General features: G+C 39.1%; 2 protein-coding genes across 13 annotated transcripts; one reads left to right on the forward strand and one right to left on the reverse strand.

The window, feature by feature from the left end:
- Positions 1–1,530: 1,530 nt before the first annotated feature.
- Positions 1,531–20,475, reverse strand: USP16 (ubiquitin specific peptidase 16). 8 transcript variants are annotated; one of them, XM_042031496.1, is made up of 18 exons: positions 20,398–20,475; positions 18,291–18,389; positions 16,518–16,699; positions 15,787–15,890; positions 13,386–13,489; positions 11,461–11,642; positions 10,371–10,463; positions 9,604–9,734; positions 9,163–9,250; positions 8,548–8,626; positions 7,583–7,674; positions 6,799–6,855; positions 5,780–5,947; positions 4,527–5,196; positions 4,168–4,262; positions 2,884–2,970; positions 2,474–2,627; positions 1,531–1,856 (listed from the first exon to the last, which is right to left on the reverse strand). In XM_042031496.1, the coding sequence occupies exons 2-18, from the start codon at positions 18,349–18,351 to the stop codon at positions 1,732–1,734; spliced, it is 2,472 nt and encodes an 823-aa protein (XP_041887430.1). In that variant the 5' UTR covers positions 18,352–18,389; positions 20,398–20,475; the 3' UTR covers positions 1,531–1,731. The 8 variants fall into 8 exon arrangements, with proteins under 8 accessions (XP_041887430.1, XP_041887428.1, XP_041887429.1 ...); XM_042031494.1 differs by having other exon boundaries at positions 20,326–20,411; XM_042031495.1 differs by lacking the exon at positions 20,398–20,475 and adding an exon at positions 19,910–20,040.
- Positions 20,134–24,557, forward strand: RWDD2B (RWD domain containing 2B). 5 transcript variants are annotated; one of them, XM_042031504.1, is made up of 5 exons: positions 20,134–20,283; positions 21,231–21,449; positions 21,535–21,602; positions 22,740–23,105; positions 23,807–24,557. In XM_042031504.1, exons 1-5 carry the CDS (start codon positions 20,173–20,175, stop codon positions 24,042–24,044), a joined length of 1,002 nt encoding a protein of 333 aa, XP_041887438.1. In that variant the 5' UTR covers positions 20,134–20,172; the 3' UTR covers positions 24,045–24,557. The 5 variants fall into 5 exon arrangements, with proteins under 5 accessions (XP_041887438.1, XP_041887439.1, XP_041887442.1 ...); XM_042031505.1 differs by lacking the exon at positions 20,134–20,283 and adding an exon at positions 20,327–20,408; XM_042031508.1 differs by lacking the exon at positions 20,134–20,283 and adding an exon at positions 20,564–20,690.
- Positions 24,558–24,726: the final 169 nt, after the last annotated feature.

The following is a 24,726-nucleotide window of genomic DNA, read 5'->3' on the forward strand; positions in this document are numbered from 1 at the left end:
CTCTCCTGAGACCCCACTTGGAGCACTGTATACAGATGGGGTGCCCCAAACATAAGAAAGACAGAGAACTGTTAAGAGCGAGTCCAGAGGAGGGTTACCAAGTTGATAAGGGGACTGAGCACCTGCCCTATGGAGATGGGCAAAGTCAGGGCTGTTCTGCTTGCAGAAGGTTGTGTGGAGACCTCACAGCACCTTCCAGTGTCTGAAGGGGCTACAGGGAAGCTGGAGAGGGACTCTGCATCAGGAAATACAGTGACAGGACAAAGCGGAATGCCTTCAAACTCAAATAGGGGAAATTTAGGGTAGGTACACAGAAGAACTTCTCCCCTGTGAGAGTGGTGAGGCCATGACACAGGTTGCCCAGAGAAGCTGTGGGCTGGCCCATCCCTGGAAGTGTTCAAGACCAGGTTGTACAGGGCTCTGAAAAACCTCATCTAGTGGGAGGTGTCCCTGCCCATGGCAGGGGGTTGGAACTGGATGAGCTTTAAGGTCCTTTACAACACAAACCATTCTATGATTCTATGCTGCTTTTTTTTTTACATGCATCTCTCTCCTCACCCTTTTACGTCCCCATGCTCTCAAAAGGGCAGCCTGACAGCAGTGAACTGCATCACATTCTAATGACCTTAAAAATAAATGCTGAGCAGCACTAGCCAGCATGATGCAGAGTGCTGGAATCTTTCAGCTGAAGCCCCCTGTTAAGATTAATCTTGGGAAGTAAACAGCTTATGTGTCTCCAAGTAGCTTGAAAGGAGAACTGCACTTGAAATCCAAGCCACTTCAATAATTAATCCTTTTACTACTCTTGCCAGCACTACTCTTATCTCACAACCAGAAGGGAGTGGAAGGCTAAATCAAGTCTGGAACTATCTTTTGCCTAAATAAGGCTGCTCTACTAATGCTGGCTTTATAGTCAGTTGTTGGTGAGGCTGAAAAATAAACTCAGCAAGTTTTCAGAAGGATTGGCGTACTGCTAGAGTCAGCTGCACGAGGACTACCGCTGATGGCTCTAAGGGTTACAAGAACAAGATGCCCATTTTCTTAGTAAGGCTGTTGCAAAAAATGCACTGAATGTAAGCAGCTGCTGCTCTAGCATGCCAGAGCCAAGATTTTATTCACATGAAAGTCAACATGAAGCTTGTGGAGAACTTCACAGTTACAAGTCACTGCAGGACTACTGGTCTTATGCCTGTTGTGTGGAAAGACTACGTGGGACTGCCTGTAATAAGAGTGAGCCAAGAAACCAAGCCAAACACCAGCAAAAGAATTCCTGGAACATTTGCAAACTTGAGGGCTCTTCTATTGGACATAAACCAATAGTGGAAAGAGAGCTGAAAGCTGCAATTGTCTTGGCTCTTGTGGAGGAAGAAACAGCTTCTTATGCTTGGAACCCAGGTCTAAAAAACACATAGGAACGCATAATAGCCAAGATTAACTATAGTTCAAAAGTAGAGCTGGTTGCTTTAAAGTGAAAAAGCTGCTGATCAAGATCTATATCTACCCAAATTACTCACCAAAAACTCAAAGCTGTAATTTTGAAAAAAACTTTTATTGAAAAGTAGTGGAAACACTGGAAAAAGTATAAGTTAACTGCTTGTCAGTGTGTCTAAAATGCATAAAGTGAATTCCTGTTATACAGTAGCTCCAACATGTTGACATGATTTGCAAGTCTGCCTTCTCTCACACCTCTGAAGAAGGTGGCTGCACACACAGGAAGGCTCTTCTGAAGAGTTACAGCAGCCTCTCATAGAACAGAAGATAGGCTTGGGAGCTCAGCACTTTGGACACAGAGACAGGTTGTACGTGTGTATCGCTGATGTGGAACCACTGACCTTTGACTGGCTCAGTTTCTAAAGCTGTGAAAGGAAAAATTTAGGAGTAAAAGTTATTACAAAGAATTGAAGCAATCAGTTCTATTAGTGCTCTTCAGTAAGAATCATGGAGTACAATCATAGAATCACTGAGTTGGAGAAGACCTCCAAGATCGAGTCCAACCTGTGACTGATCACTGCCCTGTCAACCAGACCACAGCACTTAATGCTACGTCTGGTTGTTCCCCGAACACCTCCAGGGATGGGGATGTCACCACACCCTTGGGCAGCTCCTTCCAATGCTTAACCACCATTTTGTCTTCATGTCTTCCTAATGTCCAACCTGCACCTCCCCTGGCACAGCTTGAGGCCATTTCCTCTTGTCCTGTCACTTGTTACCTGGGAGCAGAGCCTGACCCCCACCTGGCTCCACCCTCCTTTCAGGCAGTTTTGGAGACTGGTAAGGTCTTCCCTGAGCCTCCTTTTCTCCAGGCTGAGCCCTCCCAGCTCTCTCAGCTGCTCCTTATAGGACTTCACCAGCTTCATTGCCCTTCTCAGAGAACTTATCTGCCATGGCAGGATGTTGGAACTACATGATCTTTAAGGCCTCTTCCAATCCAAACCATTTTGTGATAATTTGTAAAATATTTCTAATGACTTACCTTGAGATTGTCCTCGAAGGACAAGATCAGAGAGGTGGGTGTTCATAGCTCTCATTTTAACATAGGCAGTGTAGTGCCCAAACCTCATTGTTCCGCTGTGTTCAACAACTCCATAGAGAGAGTACAAGACCTTTGTATTCCCTTCAGCCACATTCTAGAAAACCACAGGTTTAGCTATGTCAGCCAGGTGCTGAGTTTTGAAGAATGTAAACTCTTTGATTTGTTTGGTGATGAAATGGAAACTGGTTATTAGAGATTCATGCAAGCACTACAGTTATGAGCAGTGAAGTACAAGTTATCACACAAAGTAACAGGCTTGACAAGCGTTCTACAAAGATTTTGCTATGCAGCTTTGTTGTGAAAGCACATTAGAACATGGGAAAGGAGAATCTGATTGTTTTCCCACTTACTTTACATTTAGCTGTACAGAAAGGAGCCAAGTCTATCACTTCTGGGAACTTGATATGCCTGTTAACCTTCCGCAGATTAAATCCAGCCTTAAACAACCAAAGTAGAGGAAAACCCCATAATATTAAAATGGAGCATATTAAAACCATGCTTAGTTACTCTATGTTTCAGGTTAAAGTTTCAACAATACAAAATTAGTTTTACATTACGCAAAACTGGGAAAAAGCAAACTTTTTTTTTCTCTGATGTCCAGTATTCCAGCATTATTTCCTTGCTCCCACATGCTGCACTGGAGCACAAGTTAAGATGGCTCTTCAGCTCACTCGTACATTAACGTAATGGTAACAAAAGTGGAAAAAGAATCAGCTCTAATGCACTTCAGTAACTATGAGGACAAGTCTTGGCTTCTCAGATACTGGAACATGCCTGAGGATCTGATCTTAGAGCATCCAAACTGATGCAAACTGTGCTCCCACCATAATCACATAATTGTAATAATCACATAAAAACAAAAGGAGATGATGGCAGAAGTTATTTTCTTCATATTTCAGTCTCTTGGAATAGGCTACATATTTCCATTTTCTATATGAAATTGGTTTTCATCTAATTAAAGTTGCCTCCCTTATTTTTCAAGTATCTTGACCTAAACACCAAATGGGTTTAAATTTAGAAGAGGCAGTACTGCCTCTCTTTCCTTTCCTCCTTCTCTCTTGAAAAGCTAAAGGCCTGAGTTAAAAATTTTTCTACAATTTGGGAATAAAGAGGTAAGTGACTTTACTTCAGTGTCTGTAAATAAAATTTAAGTTACTTTGCTTTCCTTTCATGCTTCCTTCTCCCCCACAAGGCTCAGAATCCTCTTTTCCACTTCTGCTAACTTGTTACTTACTTGTTACTAGTAAGGGATCCTATTTACCTGTACTTAGTGAAATGCATGAGCCCATGAACAGCTGTAATAGTAGGAAACCATTAATGCTAAGATTCCACTTTAATACAGTAAGCAGTAAGAATAATGAGGGAATATGTTGTGAATATGCTCACAAAACAGTGTTTTCCAGTTAATTAGGGGACTATTCTTTCAGAAAAACACTCCTCAATGCCTCGAAGACCACAAAACACAATGCCGCACACAAATGCCTTCCAAACTTTGGGAAAAAAAAACCAAACTAGTTTTATAGAAAATAAAAGTAACATTAGCATGTTTTCAAGTTAAACTAGTACAACATGCATATGTACACATATATACATATTAACTTGAGGCTATATACATGTGTCAGCTTGCTACTTACATGCTGAAACCTCTTTAAGTGAAGGGTTAAAACTGGAGGAGCTAGAGAGATGAGCATCTGCTTTTTGGCATTAGTATAAACAAACTTCTTTTCACCTGCAGAAAAGAAAAACCACCAAGATTAAAACAAGTGTTTTATATCAAAACAAATGTTACAGCAGGAATTTATTTTCACTATTTAAACTGTTACAATGTCATCTACTGCAAGAACTGAGAAGCTGAGCATTCTCCTTTAATACGATGAATGAAAGTAGGCAAAGTTATACAAATACCACTTTAGGGATAATCCCCCCACCTTTACCCACTCAAGAAGCACATAGGGATATATTTAAAGTTTTCTTTTAAAAAAGTTTGTCATACTTTTTATGTTGTTCTTTGGTCCACAATGCCTTTGTGTACACACATCACACAGTAGTTTATTGGTCTCAGTAAGTGTTTCATTGCGGGTAAATTGATACAAACAGTGATGGACTGAACCTTCCTCTGGGTTCAGTTCTTCCCTGTTTGCCAGAGTACAAAATGCTGTTTCAGGGTCATCTGTAGATACTTCGCACGTCTTGCTAGGAGCAGGCTGAAGGCCATCCATGGTGCTCATGTCAGATTCACTGGCACCCAAGTGGAGTTTTGAAAAGTCTATAGCAAGCTCTTCCTCATCTTCATTGTCATCATCCTCCTCTTTCAAAGACAGGTTGTCAAGGCCATTGACAAACTTCATAGGAGAATCTAAGCCTTCCACAGAGAGATCCATGAGAGACTCGTTTTCTTCACACTCTTGTTCTGGCTTTCCTGTATTTTCATGCCTGCTCTGAATTTCTGTACTATTTCCCTGTATACTCAAGTCTTTCTGAGTTAAGCAGTGATCTTTGCACTCATGTGATGATTCCTCTTCTTGCTTCTTATCAAGAGTTTCAGAGCTCATTTCAGTCTCTGATTCTTGCTTGTACTCAACATCTATCTCTGGCTGTTCAGTTGCACAGAGATCTGACAAGTGAAGCATCTTTCCTTGAAGTTTTTGCTGCCGGCGCTGGCTCTGCACATTTGAATACATAGAAACAAGAGTACAAAACACAAAGTAAGCATGAATTATATTCAGCATTTCTTACCACTTCTTTATCAGAATGTTTGTTGCATACCATAGATGCATAAGGCAGGAGAGGGAAGAATAATCTATGATTTAATGATAAGAGGTGATCAGTTCCACTAATACTGAACTTACCCTCACTCAGACATAGTTCCCATTGCTCCTTGTTAAGCAGTATCATCAAAATACAGCTAATTGTTCCCTTGCTATCTTCCTGATCCTTTCTTATGTCTGTATTCTAAAGTTTTGTGAATATTCTTGCAATCAATGACTGGAAAACAGTCTGATACAGATTAAGGCTACTTCAGACAAGCAACAAATTCTGTTGGATATTATTATATTATTCCTACAAACCAATGCTCAACAGAACATCTTAACAACAAAGACATGGGTATAATTAAGTCTTTTCAGTTGTGCATTTGAAAGAGGAGAAATTTTAAGCTGTCTCCTCCTTCATGTAAACTAAGGAACCAAAACCAGTATATTTCAACAGAAATAGCAAGCACAAAGTGAAATACCTATCCAAACCAACCTTGGCTTGTTTTCTGGCCTGTTTCTTCACTTTTTTCTGAAGGTGCTTACTTGTACCAGGGGGCTCATCTTTCTGCTTAAGGTAATGGTCATTGATTTTATCCTCTTCATCTTCAGACTCCTTTTCTTTGTTTTCTTTAATGTTTTCTCTCTTTGTAATTTTCACTTTCTACAAAACCCAAAAAGCCACAGAACAACCACAGAAATAGAGATGTTATCTGAGTTTTCAGCTCAAATATAACATTTTAATGATGTAACATACAACTAACTCACACCCTGGTGTTAATGGAAGGAGTGTCTCACTCCAGAGAGTCCGTATGAAACAAGGACTTGTGGAATGAAACAGCATGTAAGAGCAAGGCTATTGATGGCCAAATTCTGAACATGTAAAGGGGCAACATCACCGTTGCCTCTAACCGATCTCATTAAATGCATTGAAGAGTCATGTTTTACACAAGCAGAGACATTTTCAGTTGAACGTCCTGCCACAGAATTTTTTTGCTTCTGCTAAAATGAAACTTGTTTGTGGCAGAAGTCGTGATCTTTTTGGCTGTGGGGGTTCCATTCCAGTATTTATGAGTAAGCAGTGCTACACAACAAATGTGAAATATTACATATACAGATTATCAATACAAAACACAAAGCAAATCACGTACTTTGAGTGTCTGGAGATCGACCAAATAAGTATTCACATACTATCCCATCAACATTTCTTAACTTTATTCCATAACCTGAATATTAGGAGAAGTGTTCTTGGACTCAGTGCAGGAAAATGGATGAAAAAAGTGACAAAAACCCCCCAAAGAACTCAAACAACCTGTGCGATTTTCCAGAGACAATTTACGAACCACAATTTACAGGAATGACTCTCATGAAAAATCTTATTCTTTATCTTTCTGTGCAATTTTGATTTGCAAAAGAGACTTTTAGAAAGATGCTTAAATGCTGTTCCTAATGATTGTATAATAAGTGTTTCCATATAAACAAAAAAAATATAGGCCATAAAGTACTATTTCTTACCTGAACATCTAGTATGGGAAGTGACAAATCAAGGAAAGGCTCATGGACCAAGGATACCTTTAAATGAATAATCAAGAGTCCAATTTAATTTTGTTTGGAAGCAGCTGGCTTGCTGTCAATAGGTGTATTTGCATGTTTACATTCAAGGCCTGCTTTCACTTGTGCCCACAACTGTAAAACACAGCTCATTTACCTCCACAAATAGCTTCCACTGACTAAAATCCAGCAGTCACATTACCATAGAAATGAGCAGGAAATATTTTTATGAATTTTAGTTATCTAGTGATACTGCACCTTAAGGCCTGAGAGACTCATAGCTGTAATCTATCATGATATTCAACTAGCCCACTTGCTAATACACTCAATTACTTCATTCTCAGGATATATTATCCCAGTAGTGCTTTCTTCACTGTCCTCCTGGCAATTCCATGGTCTTTTCATTGTGGGAAAGGGGACGATGTAATCCCCTGAATAAAAAAGGAAAGGGCCCCATAACAATTAATTTGCTCTACGATCTGTACCACTGGAAGGTGTTCACTGAGAATCTAGGAGGGAATTCTGGCAGAGGCAGCTTGCTGTTGACCTCTTTTTCTGGAAGGCTTTTGAAAGGAACTGAAAGGTTAACTTTATAATACAAGGGAAGTAAGACTCCAGCCAAATAATGCTCCTTTTTGAAAAGCATGCAGCTAGTCAAGTCTTATTTCTACATACAGTCACTTTGGGGTTCTCCTGCAGATTACAGGACATTACACTCTAGGTTATTCAGAGCAGGCAGTTTACTTACAGTTCTGCATTCCTCACACATAATTGTGCTGGTTAATTCTCCACCAAAGATTCGATCTACAAAACTTCGTATTCCATTTTTCTTTTCATATTCTGAGAATTCAAAAAGCATATAGTAAAATTAATAATATTACATACAATATACTGGCAACCAATTTCATTACCGCAAACCAAATAAAAAAAGGAGAATGTAACATGCAAGGTGTATGATGGAACATGTTGGTCTGTTCTGGTTTCCTCAGGATAGCAAGTACAGCAAGACTCTTAAATTAAGAATCTTTTGTGTATCAAAAGAGTGGGGGTGAAAACACATTTGCAGAAGACAGCTTGGTTAAACCATACCCTACCACTTTCTCTGCTCAAATGCATTTCCCTATTTTCTCAGAAGTACTGCATCTCAGTAAGAACTCCTGTTTTCTCTCAGGACTGAAACAACTATCTGAACTTAAAAAAAACAAGCACCAACTTTTGTCTGACAAACAAAACCAATTTCCTCAAGTTGTAATTTCAGAATAACACGTAGTCTGAATTTAAACTGGCAACTCATCTCCTAAGTCACGTTGAAAAGTTTAAAAATTTCCCTGTTCATTATTTAAATTTTTTATACCACTTTTAAGTAACAATGGACTATTAGCAGCTGCATAAGTTATATTCACATGCTAGTATTTTAACTTCTTACATGTTTGAATGATTAATCACTGCCCAAACATATTTTAATGTATGATGTCTACAGAATCAACTATCTCTTATTCTGTTAAGAAGGAAATGCCACCAAGTTCAGCAAGACATTTAAATATAGACTAAAACTATTGAGCCTCTTATTCTAGATGCACACATGTTCAAGAGGTGGCAAAAAGTTGTACAATTAGACACGTATCTTTTAGTTGATTCTATTAATGTTACTTTATATACTTCAACAAAAAAGGAGATTTTACAAGTTACTGATGCTGTGATAATTTATTTTACCTTTAATTTTCTTTTTAAGTTCTTCTTCATTTTCTTTGTTAGAGTCACTCATCGCCTTTAGTATTCCAACACTTATTTGCTGAAATTTTCAAAACAAATATACTCCGTAAAATTTTCTAAACTAATTCACTTAACGACTTCATTTTACGATGTGTTTCAGATGGAGGAAAAAGTAAAATCTTCACCAATTAAGAGAATCAATTCAAACAACACAAGTACCTGTAGAACTACACAATAGTTCCCATAGATAACAACAAAAAAAAATCAACTGGAAACAAGATGCAACCATAGTGTTCCAATTAGTATGTAAGAAAATCAGTCTAAGGGTTGCCCAAATTAAAACTAGCAAAAAAACCCCATGGAATTTCTACAAGTGCATTTCAGAAATGAAGACATACGGACATTCTTTAAGGTGACTACATATACTCCACACCCACTTTTTCTGCGGGTTCTCTTTGCTAATATGCTTCAAGTTAAGTCCTGTGGGCAGCACAACCACTCTATGGAGGCTGACATATCTCAGAAAGTATGGTTTTTCTCCCCTCAGCAGGAGAAAGAGGCTGGGTCTGGGGTACGAAGAAGAAAGGTATGCACAACTATGACTTTAGCACTCACCTGAATTTCTTCTGTTCTCATTCCATCAAGTAAGTAACGAAGCAATTCATGACTGTCTTGCTGCTGATAACCTTTAAATCGTATTGCTCTGTTAAATGAAATCGTAAGGTATAACTGAACTCAGAGATAAACACAGCAAAAACAACTCACACCAAACACACATGGACAAAGTCTCCAGAATGTATGTATATAAAAGCAACACGTGTCTACATATACTGTTTTCTAAAAATATGAAGCCAGCTCATCAGTATGTCACTAAGTATCTTTCATTTTACTGCTATTCATTTATATTTTGGTCTTCTTTCAAAAATTGTTAAGTATTCTACAAATTTTATATGCTGTGTTCTGAGCTAGAGATAAAAAAAAGAGGAAAAACTGACAGTCTTTCAAACAATAAACTTTTTCATACTCACTATGACATGCAATTGTACAGATACTCACTTTTTACAAACCTGAGCAAAAAGTTCCTTAGGAGTCACTACCCCTTTTTTTGTCTCTTGCATTTCTGTCACGAACTGATGCATGGCTAGTGTTAAAGGACCTGGCTGATCTAGTTTTATTAGCTGAGGTTCCTGTTTGAAATAAAAGCAACAGAGCTGTTTTGCCTTAATTCAGTGACAGATTCTTCAGCAGTAAGTTTTTCCTTTTCAGTTCCTGAAAACATTATTGTCAAATAGAATACACAAAATTCCAAAATGGCAGTAAGTTAACCTGAAAAAACAATGCATGGCTTATCATGAAACGATAGCAAAACTCAGTTATTTATTGCTCAGTTCAAAATCTGGATTTCTTGCCTTTACTAGGAAAAAACCCGATTTCTGAAAAAGGAATTGTGCATCCAAATCTCTCACTGTAGTGACAGGTGTGTTATTTAAGTAAGTGCTACAGACATCCTCTAGTTTCCTATTTTGCATTTAGACAAGTGACACTATAGCAAGAGTTACACATTTTCATCCTTCATATAACATCATCATAATGCAAGCACTCCTTCTACAACAGAGTATCGAATCACTGCTCTTACATTGTGAACAAAATACCTCCACTGACTTCAGAAGCAGCTTTATGGAAATCAGTGGTGAAGTTCCTGCTGATTTTACATCTTAATCTTGTTAGTATTTAGCTGGAACAGCTTTAAAATCGAGAGATAAATACTGCTTGTTTCCTTAACTGGAAGGTGAGCACACACTACAGAGGTCAAAGCATATTACCATGCATAGCTCAGGTGACTCAATTTTAACTGTTGTGCCAGGCATTTTAGCTTCTTTAAGCAGCTCCCTCAGGACTGGAGTTTGTGATAAATTCTGTAGAATATAAAAGACAAAGAGATTGGAAAATGGGGACAACAGGAAGGGCAGCGGAACTCCGCTAGTCATGGAATTTGGAGCAACCAGTTTAGCAGCAATTTATTTTCCCAAACACAGAACTAAAGTGGTTAACTACCACTCTAGAATCTCCATCTGTGTTTAAGACTTAAAGGTGAATTTCATACAGCTAATGGGACTTCCAATGCCCTCTATAAACATTACTTCAGATTGCAGAAACCCTAAATATATTATTCTTCAACAGACTGATCTTTTGACAAGTGTATTTACTAGCGTCTGTTTCTAAAACATCAAAAGATAAAATGCAGTGTGGATATTTGCTTGGTTTAAAAAGTGTTTATAAGTAAATCAAAAGCAGTTTACTAAAATCTGCAAGTACAGTGGGAATTTTGAGTAAAACTTCAAGTATCAAGAGCCACAGAGCACCAGATCACATGTCAGTTTCAATACACATGAAAGAACAAGTTTATTCTACGCTTCTCAGCTGAAGAAGTCACACAAGATGGCAATGGCTGCAACATGCTCATCCTGGTTTTTTCATCCAATATTTACTTTTGACTTTCTGTAGTTGAGACATTTTTTTTGCAATAAACACCCATGGTCTTTGAGTACTCATCTCTTACAGTCTAAGAAGCCACAAGGGTGATGTGTCAGACTATTTCATATTTTTAAAAAATAACTAGAAGTTGGCATGCTAATTTTCTGTCAGTGAAAAATGCCCTCCCTCAAGGACAAGGCAGTTTATTGTATTTCCCCTTAGAGCAAGTCTGAACCTGCAGCTCCGTTTCTTCGTATTTCTCTGGGCTAACACACTATTTTTAGAAAGAAGCCATCATTCCTGGCAGATAAAAAAAATCACGTTCTAATTGTGTCACGGTAAAATGCTGGGGGCAAGGCTGTTGTGGGCTGTTTTTCATTTTGTTTGTGGCTTCTTTCTTATTCAAAGTTTTTCTAAAAACAGCAACAAGTCCTGTACCTGCATCACTGCATTAAAGAAACATGTATTCCCCAAGTTACTAAGTCCTTTCACAGTGACTTCTCCATTAGCAGCTGAATGAGAATTTTCTTCCTTAAGTGAAACTTCTTTTTCTTGTTCATTTTTGCTGTCTTTTTCTACTTTCTTATTTTCAACTTCTTTGTTCTCTTGTTGTTTTTCTACTGAAATAATACAAACATACCACATATTAACATAGTAACAGGGTATAGGCCAGGAAAGATTATTACAGTCAGCAGCAATCTATGACGTTTAGATATTATACATATGATAATTAATTCTTTAATTTTTAAATATGAAACTACTGGTTTAGGTTCTTAAATTGTCTAGGTAACAGAAGTTAAAAAATAAACAGAACAAAACAACAAAAACAACAAATCAAGAACCCCCTGAAATAGCATTTCAAATCAGCATGTAAATTAAACATCTCTTGGCCCACAAGCCATTCATGCCAACATCCTCTGAAATTCTTCCAAGTGTTATCTCTCATTTTATTGCTGTGTCAAAATCACCTATGTGAGGGCTTTCTACAACATCCAACAGGCTCCCACTGTCAAAGCATTCTCATATTCATTTCATGTACCTAAACAGATGATACTGAAAGGTTTATAGTCTTCAAGACAAGTTAATAATATTTTCCCCCAAATTATTTTGGTGTACTGCTGAAAATTTCAATGACCTGTTTAATAAAGCCATAAGGGAGTTACAGGCAGTTTTCAAAATACACCCACACTGATTCTGCCAGTTTGGCAGTCAGCTATTGATTAGGCTTCTGGTAAATAGGGCTGTGAGCTAATACTAACTTTAAAATCAAGTAACATCAGTTCAAAGAAAGCAAGGAAAACAGACAATACAATCTTTGGACAAGAAACAGATGGATGGACAATGACACACAGAACACATGAAATAGGCAACAACTGCACGCAGGTATTCATTGGTTTTCCAGTTCAAAACTGAGAAGAAAATTTTGGCAACTGATATGAAGTTCAAATATTAGATGTAGAGTAACTGTGTATCTGGGAAAGACTGACCACTCAGAACACTCTGCTCTCCATGGGAAAACCTCAGCTGTTTTTTGAACAAATTGAATTCAGAGACAGCCACGTGGCATTGCTGTATGTTTGTGTTCCATTTCCCACAGGGCCTGTGATTTCACTCAAGGGTTGGAATTTCTGACAGTCATTTGTTATAGCATTTATTTTTATATGCAAATTCTTCCAATTTTTCTAGTGGAAATGCCTCGTACAAAACCAGTTTTGCTATTGTGGAAACTAGGTGGTTTTGCTGTGTTTGTTTTCTTTTAAACAATCATATTTTACAGATAGACTGCAGGCTGAACACAGTATTTTAGAGTTCTAAAAGCACTGCAGCTGCCTATACTAAGTGTACAGACCCAGTGACAAAACCTCAGTATACTCCTTCCATTACTGGAGATTTAGTCATTCCTGATACATTCACAAACACCCACAAAAATACTTTAAAAAAACCCAAATTATCCTTAAGCAATGACAATTTTTCTTTAGATCTCAAGACAGACTGAGCAACACTGATGAATAAACACAGCACCCTAAGTACTGAAAGTCAATTGCTTATTTGCAGAAAAAGTGACTGTCACATTTTTTAAAAAGTCACAGTAAAACTGTCTTTTTTTTCTCCTGTTCTTGTTTGTCTTGTCTGTAAAAGTTTAGGGGATGCTGAGCAAAATCCTGATCTAATTAGATCAACGGGCTAGAACATTACTTATGTTATCAGATTTGTGACAAAAAAGATAAAAAAAGGGGAGAAATTAGTTTTTCCCTTTACCATAAGGTGCTAAATCCAATTTAGTGAAAATTCTGGATTTAAAGTACTGTCTCCAACACTTAGGAGACCTTCTGATTTACTGTATCTATACTATAATTACTTACCTGCATGTGATGAGTCAATACCAACTTGTTTTCTAACAAAATCCACAGTCTGGCCCAAAAGGGTTGAAGTTTTATATGGAACTTCATTATCACATAGGTAGCACCTGTCTCCGCCGCCCCCAAAAGAAAACAATTAATCCTATTTTTTTTTCTATTATTTAAAAATCCTAAACTATTTGCTTGCTTGATGCAATTCATTACATAAAGTTATAAAATTACAAGGTTTAGTGTAAGATTTAGAAATCTTAGGGAAGAATCCAATCTACTTATCACAAAAATAAAACACTTAAAAATTTTCTTTAGTAAATTATTTTGGTGACTGGCAGTTGCAATTTACAAGTATAAATTAGACTCTTAAGAGATATGCTTAGAAACCTTGCTGCAAGAAAAATAAAAGCTGGGAAAGTTTTGCCAAAAATCAAGAAACTAAGATATCAGGCCCTAAAGGAAATGACTCATGAATATTATGGCATGGAAAAATATTTTCAATATTCTAGCCAAGCAAATACTTAATTGTATTTAAGTTGCATAAGAAATAATTCACGTGTCCACCATTAAACCTGCAGACTTTTATTCCCTCTTCTACTGCTGATACAAACTCTGTTTGTCTCTTTGTGAGCAAAGAAGTGTATGGTTATACCAGTAATCTGCTTTAGACAAAATTGTGGGAGAAGCTGCAGTCATAAAGGCTCAAGAAGGGTAAAGTGCTGACGGAACACACACAGCAGAGTTTTACACGTACCAATTTTGTAGTTCCACCCAATCAACTCCTTGAAGAAGTGGCAAAAGGTACTGATACTTCTGCATTTTGGAAAACACCAATTACAGTTCTTAGGCAGACTTCAGGATTACCATAAGTCAGACTCAACTTTCGGATATTAAAAGCAGAAGAAGTCTGTAGTAAAATGTTTCCCCAAAACTCTAGCATCCCTGGCATTAGCTATAATCATCACATTTCTTCATATCTCATTAAAAAAATTGGCTCAGCTTTTGGATCCCTGATTGTTTATCTATTGTCTATCTGGTTAATCATAAAAATAGGCATCTCACTCCTGGAATAACAAAGGGTATTTACTTCCATGGTGTGTTTTAACACCAGAACCTTCTACATGTGAAAAAAATTGTAGACAACCTTGAAAGAATCAAGGGATTGGAAAAAGTTTTGTTAGGGATGGCTGTTTGACCAGTACTGAAAATGTGTACAACAGCACTTGTAAACTCAAAAGAGCAGAACGTAGTGAATTCCTAGAATTGTTTCCTCTCCAAAACATGCCTTTAAACTGTTTACAGTTATTACTTATATCCAATTTGAACCACTTTTGCATGCATACCATAAAGAGATCTAGTCACACATTCATATAATTAATAAAAGCAAAAGCAGTTTTGATCAGAATTTTTGTACTAGGCCCACTGTGAAGTACAGTTCTTGACTGTGGGTTTTGATTTATAACTCATTTATAGCCAATATATCAATCTTTGGTTAACTTATTGGGCAATTAAATTCTAGAAATTCTAGAAGGAAGCCAAAACATCTTACTTTGACAACTTCCTCTCATTTGCAAATATTTTGATTAAAAACCAGGGAATATAAAGCACTTCAAGCCCACGATTTTAACACTAATTTAAATTCACAAAGAGAAGTTCACTAGTTCATTAGTAATAATGTTATTAATAATGTCCATCTCCAGTCTAGAATTCATTAAAAGTAGTGGCTGTTACACGTAAGTGCAAAGTATAATCAAATAAATAGATACCGTTATATATAATGAACATAATGACAGATACTAAGTTACAAAACCATGTTACTAAGCAAAACAAAAACTTTATGTCAAGTACAGTATTTCTGTATATCATAGTTTAGAAAATTAGGGCTCCCCCTTATATACAGAAGTGTGTAATTACTTTGAAAGAAGCAAAAACTACCAGGGACACGGATTTTGTATTGCTTGATCCAGTAGCATCTTGTAATTCTAGCTGCGCTTCCTGTCTACATGTGGTATTAAAGAATTGTATTTACCAGGAAGATAAAGGTAAGGTTGCCACTAAGTGCACATCAGAAAGAACCTTCTCCCAAGGTCGAAACTTAAGATTTAGAGCTACAGATCAACATTTGTTTTCATGTGTCAGTATTCTGACCAAGTAAAAGCAGTAAAATACGAAGTCAACCACATTTACTAGTTGGTCAAGTTCAACCTTAATTATTAAAATATTCTGATCATAAATTTTACAAGAAAATAATACTTATTCTGCAAATCTCAGCAAAGACTGCTGGGAATTACATGTTTGGAAACATTTTAATATATGCCTAGAGAGAAATCTCAGAATTCACAAAAAAAGGACAAATTATATCCCAGCCTCTGTTGCTCTCCAGCTCCTGTCTTGTGTTGCCTGACAAACTCACCACACACTCCAGTTGTCCAAACTGAGAACCAAACAGTGGGGATCTGATCTTGGTGTTTTATAATGCTTTAAGGCATGCTGGTCTGCCGAATTTCTGTCACAGCCCTACAATATCGATAACCACAATTGTCACAAAATCCACTTGACTGTCAATGAAACATACATAAAGTCAGATCACAAAATATTAAAATGAAAACTGTTCAATCACGTTCAACTAACTGGAATCAACAGATAGCTATCTATTTCAAAATATTTAGTTCTGCAGATAGATAATTTACTGGGTGCAGAATAAAGGTGCTCTGGGACTGAACGTTTAATGAACAAATTCCAGTTTGAACACCTGAAAGAATAAAACAGAACAAAAACCTCTTCAGCATGCAGAGTTCCAAGTTTCATGAACTAACATGAGCATTAAGATCTTGAAAAAATCATAGATTAGGAGCATTTTTATTTTCTCAGCAAAATAATTCAAACTTTCTAGGAAACAAGTCCTCAAGATGATGTTTTGGCCTTAAGCCTGCTAAATGCCTTTGGGCCATCTTCCAAGTACTTCATTTGACATTCAGAGCAGGCATTTTTAAATCACACTCTACAGTATATAAAGTCATCTAGGTAGCACCACCTTTACAATAAAAAAAGAGACACTATAAGAGTTTAATTAGAAACTCTCTTGTTCCACTATATTATGAGACACTGAAAGGTATTAAGACAAATTAACAACAAAAAAGATACCCTATGGCCACATTTTAGGCATAACCATATCGAAGTGCCTTCATCAGTCTCCTCCTCCTCAGCCTTCTCTTGTGTCTTACTGTCTGCCTTGCAGTCCTGACAAACATGCCATTCCACACTCTGCAGTGCCTTTCTCAGATGCCCTTGGTCCAGTCCTTTACGAATATGCTTGCACACAGGTTCTACAAATTAAGAAGCACAAGAAGGATGTAGGCAACATAATGAATGCAAGTATTGAAGACACAGGCAGCAATCCAGAAGCTAGGATAGTTTTTCTAGAGCCAAGGAAACACTGACAATTTATCAGAGCATCAGAAAGAAACCTATTGTTACCACCATTTACAATCTGGGCATACTGTTGCTGCATCCTAAACTTTACTTTGAGGTGCTTTTATTGCTCAGATAGTGTGACAGCTCTGAATCCATCTTTGTTGAGGCAAGATTACAGCCCCAAGATTGCAAACTTCTATTGGCATAAGCTGAAACCAGTGTAAATTTTTGTACCTACAGTTCTGTTCCTGTCCAAGATTCCAGGATTTTATCAAAGTGCAAACATAGATATTCAGAAGCATTCTTTTAACTTTCTGAAAAACATGAGCTTCATCTACAACCTCAAAATTGTCATTTAAAAAACAAACAAAAAAATTTGGTACATTGGCAACTACTATTACAGTGGAATTATTCACCATGATCAGTCTTAGTTTCATTTGTGGCTTTATAAGACTTTGTCATTGTAAGACCACTTACTTATAGGCAAAAAAGTGAGATGCCACCAGCAGCTAGAACATAACTGATCTCTTTGCAGGAGATAAAGAGGAACAGCAGACATTGACCCTGACTCCAGGAAACAAAAAAGCCCCCAACACCCCCAACAACCAAACCAGACAAAAGCAGCTAAAAAAGGCATCCATTAGAGACAGAAGCTGACACAAGAAGACCAGGACAATCAGGAAACCAAAGTAGAGTAGACTTAAACAGGCCATCCCACCAAGCCTCCTCAAACTCTAAGTGCTCTCTCTCCCAACTAAATTAACCTGGTTCAACTCACTTCCCCAGCTGGGATCAACAAAAAAGATGGGAAAGACACAATCTGTGACCTGGCAGATAAGGTGGTAGGAGAGAATGCTACACAATACAAGTAAAAACAAAAGCTACAATAAACAGGGTAAACAAGATTAAAAAAAAAATTTCAGCACAGGTGAGATCCAGTGGAGCTAGGAGAATAAAATTTAGTATTTGGGATTAGGAACTACTAGGAACAGAAGAACAGAAAGAAGAGGTTTTAACCAAAATACACTATGAGAGCTGAAATGCCCAGGGTCAGTACCAAATTAGCAGCTAGAATAAAGGCAAATTGCTTCACAAAAAGTATTTTAATCACAGCTTTTACTGCTGAGGCAAGAATCTTCTGCAACAAAATTTTCACTAGGAAAAAGCAACTTAAGCTTAGCAGCTGACTCCACAAACCCTTTATATTCTGAGTAATTTTACACAATCTGTATCAGTAAACGACTGTGTGTCCGAGTTTCCTGAAAACCGGAAACTAATCTCAGTTTTCAAGACAGGATTATTATTTTCTAGCATAGTTAGAAAAGTCATGACACCAATATTTCTTGCTAGACTTGAGTTTCAATTAAAAAAAAATCCAGATTTTGTAAATGAGACTTCAAAGCCAGTGACCAGTGTAAAGGCCTTCTAATGTTAATCAGCTTTCAAGACTTCTTTGAGGTTAAAAGAAACATTAGGTCCACAAACTTCTGCAAGGAAACATACTCAGTATATCCGGAGACTCATCAGACTGTGCAGTTTTGCCTTTGATGCGTTTCTTTCCCATACTTGTACTCTGTAATTTTTCCTAAAAGGAACAGTGACCTAACAAAGAAAAACAGTAAAATTAGAAGGTAGTCTTGGTTTTCCTTGTTCATTGCTACAAGAATTATTGCAGAGACCAAGCTGTGTCCCTTGAGGTGAATTAACTTGTTTTAATTTGACATTTTCAAACCAAAAAAATATTAATTATGTTTTAACATGAAACAATTGTAACTGTTGTATAGACAAGATCACAGTGTGAATTACAAAACCCAAATGATTAAAAATGTTAAATCAAAAGCATTGCACAAAATAACAAAACTGAAAACTCTAGTACCAAAAATTCCTATAAACTTTAAGGACTTTAACTAACACCGCAGGGATTTTATGAAAAAGAATTGGTTTTGTCCCAACTAAAACTTGGAAGTTATTTGCATTTGTAACCTTTTCGTTTTGTTTACTGCAAATTCCCTGTGTTTTTGATGAAGTCTGACACAGGTAAGATACTCTTTAACATATTTGAAAATATACAGACAGTCGGAATTCTGATTTTTCAATTTCTTTACTGTGGAAAATTTATCATCACCTTCCCCACATATCAATCAAATAATTCAGATGGGTCTGTTACTCACTATACCTGTGGACCCTTCTTGACAAGAGTGATCTACCACTACATAGTCCTAAGCCAAGTGCTTGGCTTCAGATAGGTGGCTACTGCAGATGTGACAGAACATTTTTAGTTTCTAGTCTGTAGCACCTGTGCCTTGCCTGACAGAAGATCATCCAAAAACCTCAGATAAACTTAAAACTCTACATATGCTATACAATGAAAACAAGGAAGCAAAAATGGTTCAGAATCAAGTCTCTGCAATCTTTGCAGGCTAGCTTAACCCTGCTGTCCACCCTTCATGTAAACACAACCAGCACTAAATCTGACCTTTATCAATCCACATTTCCAAATCCATTTCTTTGCTTGTACGTGGCAGCACACCAGCCCCAGAGCACAACTGCCTGCTTGGAGCTGTCACAGCCAAAAAATTAAGCCAGACCAAGAGAACTAGAGAGAAAACTTAAGCTGGGGAGTGTTTAGGCATGATACTCATAGAGCACGTTTTGTATGAAAAGCCATTTACAAACAAGAGCATGTTTGCATGAGCATACTCGTAGGGCAGATGACCCAGTTGTTGATGGCTGGTTGGCAGCCACTTCATCGAGAGCAAAATTATCAACTTTTGCAACTTACCATTCAATTTGTTCAGAGTAAGAAATAACTGTTCATCCAACAACCTTCCTCTACAGCACATTTTTCTGCAAAAAGGTACAAGACTTGATCTTGTATGAACAACTTTTAATTGATAAAATCCTTTCCAAACTGTCCTTGCTCCTGCCGGGAAGGCAGGACTGCATCAACACGTGGGGTTGTTAACTTAACCCACGCCGTGCCTGGGCAGACTTGTCAGACAGGCTCTGCAGCAGCCTTTCCACGGCGCAGCCCTCACGAGGAAATGCACAGCCTAAACGACCGACGCATTTTATGGTTTTTAAGATAAGATAAAGCGGTGTTTCAACGACCAAACGAGCACCTGCGTTTGACAGACACCCTGGAAAAATGCGCTCAGAGGCTCGCCTGGGGAACCCCCGGGGCGCGGCGGGCAGCAGGCCGGACCCTGTCGCCAGCCAGCATTCCCGTCCCGTGGGCAGCAGGTGAGCCCCAAGCCGACCCGAGCCGACCCGAGTCGAGCCGAGCCCGGCCCGCAGCCCCCCGGCTGGCCCGGCCCGCTCCGCCCGTCCCGCGGCTGGGCCACCCCCGTGCCCCGACCCCGCCGGCTTCCGATTGGCGGGCGCCATGACTGACAGCTGCCGCAGCCAATCAGAAGCCCCGCGTGTCCCGGCCGGAGCGGCGGCTGCAGTGCGCCGGCGGAGCGAGTCCCGGACTGGGAGGAAAGCGGCCACGGCGGTAGGAGCGCGGCGGCGGCCCCGGGGGGCTCCCGTCCCTCACCTGCCACTGCGGCGGGGCGAACAACTTGGTGGCGCATGACTCCACCAGGCGGGGCAGGCGGCAACCTCTCACCTCAATCACGGGTGGGTGGCGGGGCGGCGGTCACCGGCTGCCATGCGCGCTTCCGGCGCGCTGCATTGTGGGGCCGTGGCGGGGGTGGGGACTGGGACGTGTACGCGCATGCGCGGGCGCCAGGCCGCGTCACTTTTTGCTCCCCTGTGGTTTGAGGGGAGCATGGAAGCGCAGGGCGAGGGGAGCGGGAGTGGTGTGTTCGAGGGGCAGCGGAGGCTCCCCAGCTCTCACGACACCTGAGAGCGGCCACCACAGCAGCCGTCTGTGGAAGACGTTGGTTTGGCGACACACCAGTGGGTCCTGTCCCACCTCAGGGCAATGGAAACCGCGTGGGCTATCTGTGTGTGCGTGACCCAGAGTCCCCGGCAGACACGAACCGGTTATGATGGGCTTGTTCATAACTATTAATATACATAAAGTCTCCAAGTTCCTCGTGAGGGGAGGTGGAGGGGCAGGCACTCTCTGGCGACCAGTGACAGGACCCGAGAGCATGACATGAACCTGTGTCGGGGGAGGTTTAGGTTGGGTATTAAAAAAAAAAAAAGGTTCTTCTCCCCGGAGGGTGGTTGGGAACTGGAACAGCCTCCCCGGGAAAGTGGCCATAGCACCGGCCTCACGCAGCCCAAGAAGCGTTTGGACAATGCTTTCAGGCACAGGGTGTGACTCTTGAGATTGTTCTGTGCAGGGCCAGGAGGCGGAGTCGATGATCCTTGTGAGTCCCTTCCAACTCAGCTTATTCTATGATTCTGTAACTTGATTTGCATAGGAGTAGTTAATGGACTTTGTCCCATATTCAAGCCGTGTTTTTCTTCCGTGATTTTTTCTTTGCTCAGGGAACAACAGAAATGGCCAACCAAGAAGAAGCAGAGATACAAATTTCAGAGTTAGATTTACTCTCTAGCATGTTTCCTTATGAGGAAGAGTTTGCTGTGACAGACCAACTGGCTCTAGCTGAACTGAAACACTATGTTGAAAATGAGTCTGCAGAGGTGCCATCTTCAAAAGTTCAGTTCATACTGAACATAAAGGCAGAGGTGCCTAATGCCGCTATGGTACTGTACCATTTAAAAAAAAAAATATTACTTTGTGGGATTTTACCGCTTACTTGAACTAAACATTTGCTCATTTTTTTTTTAGGTGGAATTCTCTATGGCCTGTGCTTTACCATTTAAATATCCGACTGTTCTCCCAGAAATTACTGTGAGGTACGACTGCTAATAAAAACATCTGTAAGTTAGAGTGTGTTGCACAAGTACGGTTATGATCAGAGAAAACAGTCTTTTTTTTTTTTCATGATTTACTGCCAAATTAAGCCAGGTGGACAACAGTGCTGAAGGAAAAACAAATATACAAGCTTATGATTTCTCTGGTGTGCACAGCAAATAAGTGAGGAAAGGGGAAAAAGTGTGAAGGAGCCATCGCCTATACAGGAGGGTTACATGTAGATACTGTTCATAGGTCTGATGTTCAAGAAGAGACACTTGTCTGTTTTGATAAAGCTTACCACTAACTAAAGGGGTGAAAAAATAGTCAAAGGTCTTATTTTTCCCCTGTCACAATCCTATTTCTTCCAGCCTTCTGATATTTTTTATTTCTGTTTAAAGAAGTAGGCTTGTGTATTACAAAATTAATTCAGCCACCATACTTAGTTTTCAAGTACCTTTTTCTTGATTTTGTTTTACAGATTGGTAGTGCTGTTTGTGAATTCAAGAGTTAGCACACCAATTAAATACTAATTAAGATGTTTTCATAGCTAATATGACTTAAATAGCAATAGCAAGTGCATATTATCTAACTATGCCTGATTTTCTTGGCAGCTTGAAGCAAAACTTTTGAAAAGTTATGAAGCTGGGGAAGGGTCTGGAGCACAACTTCTATGACAAGCAGCTGAAGGAGCTGGGGTTGTTTAGCCTGGAGAAAAGGGGACTCGGGGGAGACCTTACCACTCTCCAGAACTATCTGAAAGGAGGTTTTAGGCAGGTGGAGATTGGCCTCTTCTCCCAGGGAACCAGTGACAGGACGAGAGAAAATGGCCTTAAGCTGTGCCAGGGGAGGTTCAGGTTGGACATCAGGAAGAATTTCTTCATGGAAAGGGTGGTCAGTCATTGAAGGAGCTGCCCAGGGAGGTGCTGGAGTTCCCTCCCTGGAGGTGCTCAGTGCACGACTGGATGTGGCACTCAGTGCACTGGTTTGGTTGACAAGGTGATCATCGCTCAAAGGTTGGACATGATCTTGGAGGTCTTTCCCAACCCTAAGGATTCTGTTATTATGTGTTTCTAAAAACATGCTAAATTGTAAACACGTATATATTTATACGCATTTATATTTTTCTTTTTCTTTAGGTCATCATTACTAAGCCGCTCTCAGCAGATTCTCCTGAACTCTGATCTAAAAACGTATTTGATGCAAAACTTCAGTGGCGAGCCCTGCATGCTGAATGCGAGAGAATGGGTTAAGGACCACGCAGCTGCTTACATCGACAAAGATCTTTCATCTTCCTCAGTGACAGCCTCCGATGCCACGCAGTCACAAGTCACCACGTTCACTCGATTGTGGATCTACAGTCATCACATTTACAACAAGCAAAAAAGAAAGAATATTATTGACTGGGCCAAGGAGCTCTCTCTGTCAGGGTTTTGCATGCCAGGGAAACCAGGTGTTGTTTGTGTAGAAGGTTTACAAAGTAGTTGTGAAGAGTTCTGGTCAAGGTTAGTTTTTCTTTGTACTTAAATGCCATTAGCAGTTAGAATATTGCATGTTGTCATGTTGTACATGTGGCCAGAAGGTGGGAAATCCAACTGCCTGCCAGCCTGTGAAGATCTGGAAAGTATTTGTGTTTATAATGCATGTACAACTCTGAATATCCACTGTACTGTTGGTTGCAACAGTCAAAGCAACCAGTACTGCATGGTGCACATTTATTTCTGTTTTATTTTCCTCTGTTTCACTTTTATAGAGATGGACTGCCGTACCCCAGTTGTGTTAGATATGTGTGCTGTTGTATCACTTCACATGTGTGTTTTATTCTGCTCCCATCATTTATCCTTCTGGGTGGTGCAGATTAAATAAGCATTGTAATTCAATTGTGTAGCTAAGAGTGTGTGAGAATTCTTAGCACGGGAAAGGCAGAAGTGAGCTCTGAAATGGAAACCACATCTTCATTAATTATGTTGTGAGGAATAACATTAAATTTTTTCAGTTCTGAGATATAAAAAACCAAGCTCCTGCTTATGAAAGTGTTTGCATGTGAGTAGGTGGTATTTCTATCACCGGGTCATGAACCATTATCTCTGTCCATATATATACACAAATAGAATTTATTGACTTTCATGATAATGGTTATTCCATAGTATTTCCTAAACCAGACTTCATTTTATAGGTAGATTAATATTTCTCCAATTGCTTTCAGGGTAAGAAGATTAACATGGAAAAGAATTCTTATTCGGCACAGAGAAGATGTTTCTTTGGAAGGTGGAGGACATGCTGAGATCCAGAAGCAACGAAAGTTCCCCACTTTGGAAGAAAAATGTTTTGATGCACATGGTGCCAGGGGAAATCATATGGATTTGGGGCAACTATATCATTTTTTAGAAGAAAAAGGATGTGCTGACATATTTCAAATGTACTTTGGGGTTGAAGGGCATTGAAGGGGTTGAAGATCAGCACAGGCCCCAGCACCTACATTTCTAATTTAATCCTCATAACAGATTCCTTAGCTTTTCTGCAACAGTTGATCAGGGAAGGAATTAATATTTCATGATTTATGTGATGAATCCAGTTTTCAATGAAAACAAATATCCAGTGAAATCCCAAATAATGAAAATGACTGTATGAATGCTTTATACACTTCTTTATACACTTTTTACTAAAGAGATACCATAGTGGCTCCACTACATCTGTTATTTTAGTTTGAGAAAAAGCAGCAGTTTAGCAAGGATAGGGCTCCCTTACAGCATGCTCCAAAACTCTGAAAGGATCCACAACCTCCTGAGTTCACAAATTTTCAGTCCTGTAATATGAAGTGCGTTATGCTGCGTGTGTTTTTGAGTTGGGTTTCAACGAAGTTGTATCAGTGAATGCTGATTTTGCGGATATTGTATCTAAACCCCATGGTAAAAAAACCAGACATTGGTTTCTTTGGATTAAATATTTTTATTAAATATTGTATTAATGTTTCTGTACACATCCAGTAAAATTGCTAACATTCAGATCTCTAGTATGGACTTGGAACACCTTTTGTAGGGATACTTCACAGCGATGCCATTCGACAAGCGCGGGTGAAACTTTCCCAAATCCAAAGTCCTTGTAAGTGTACAAGAGCGCCGCGGC

This window comes from Corvus kubaryi, unplaced genomic scaffold (assembly GCF_017639235.1).
Source record: "Corvus kubaryi isolate FWS band 111438036 unplaced genomic scaffold, C.kubaryi_AGA036_p1.0 37341, whole genome shotgun sequence".
Classification (NCBI taxonomy): Eukaryota; Metazoa; Chordata; class Aves; order Passeriformes; family Corvidae; genus Corvus; species Corvus kubaryi.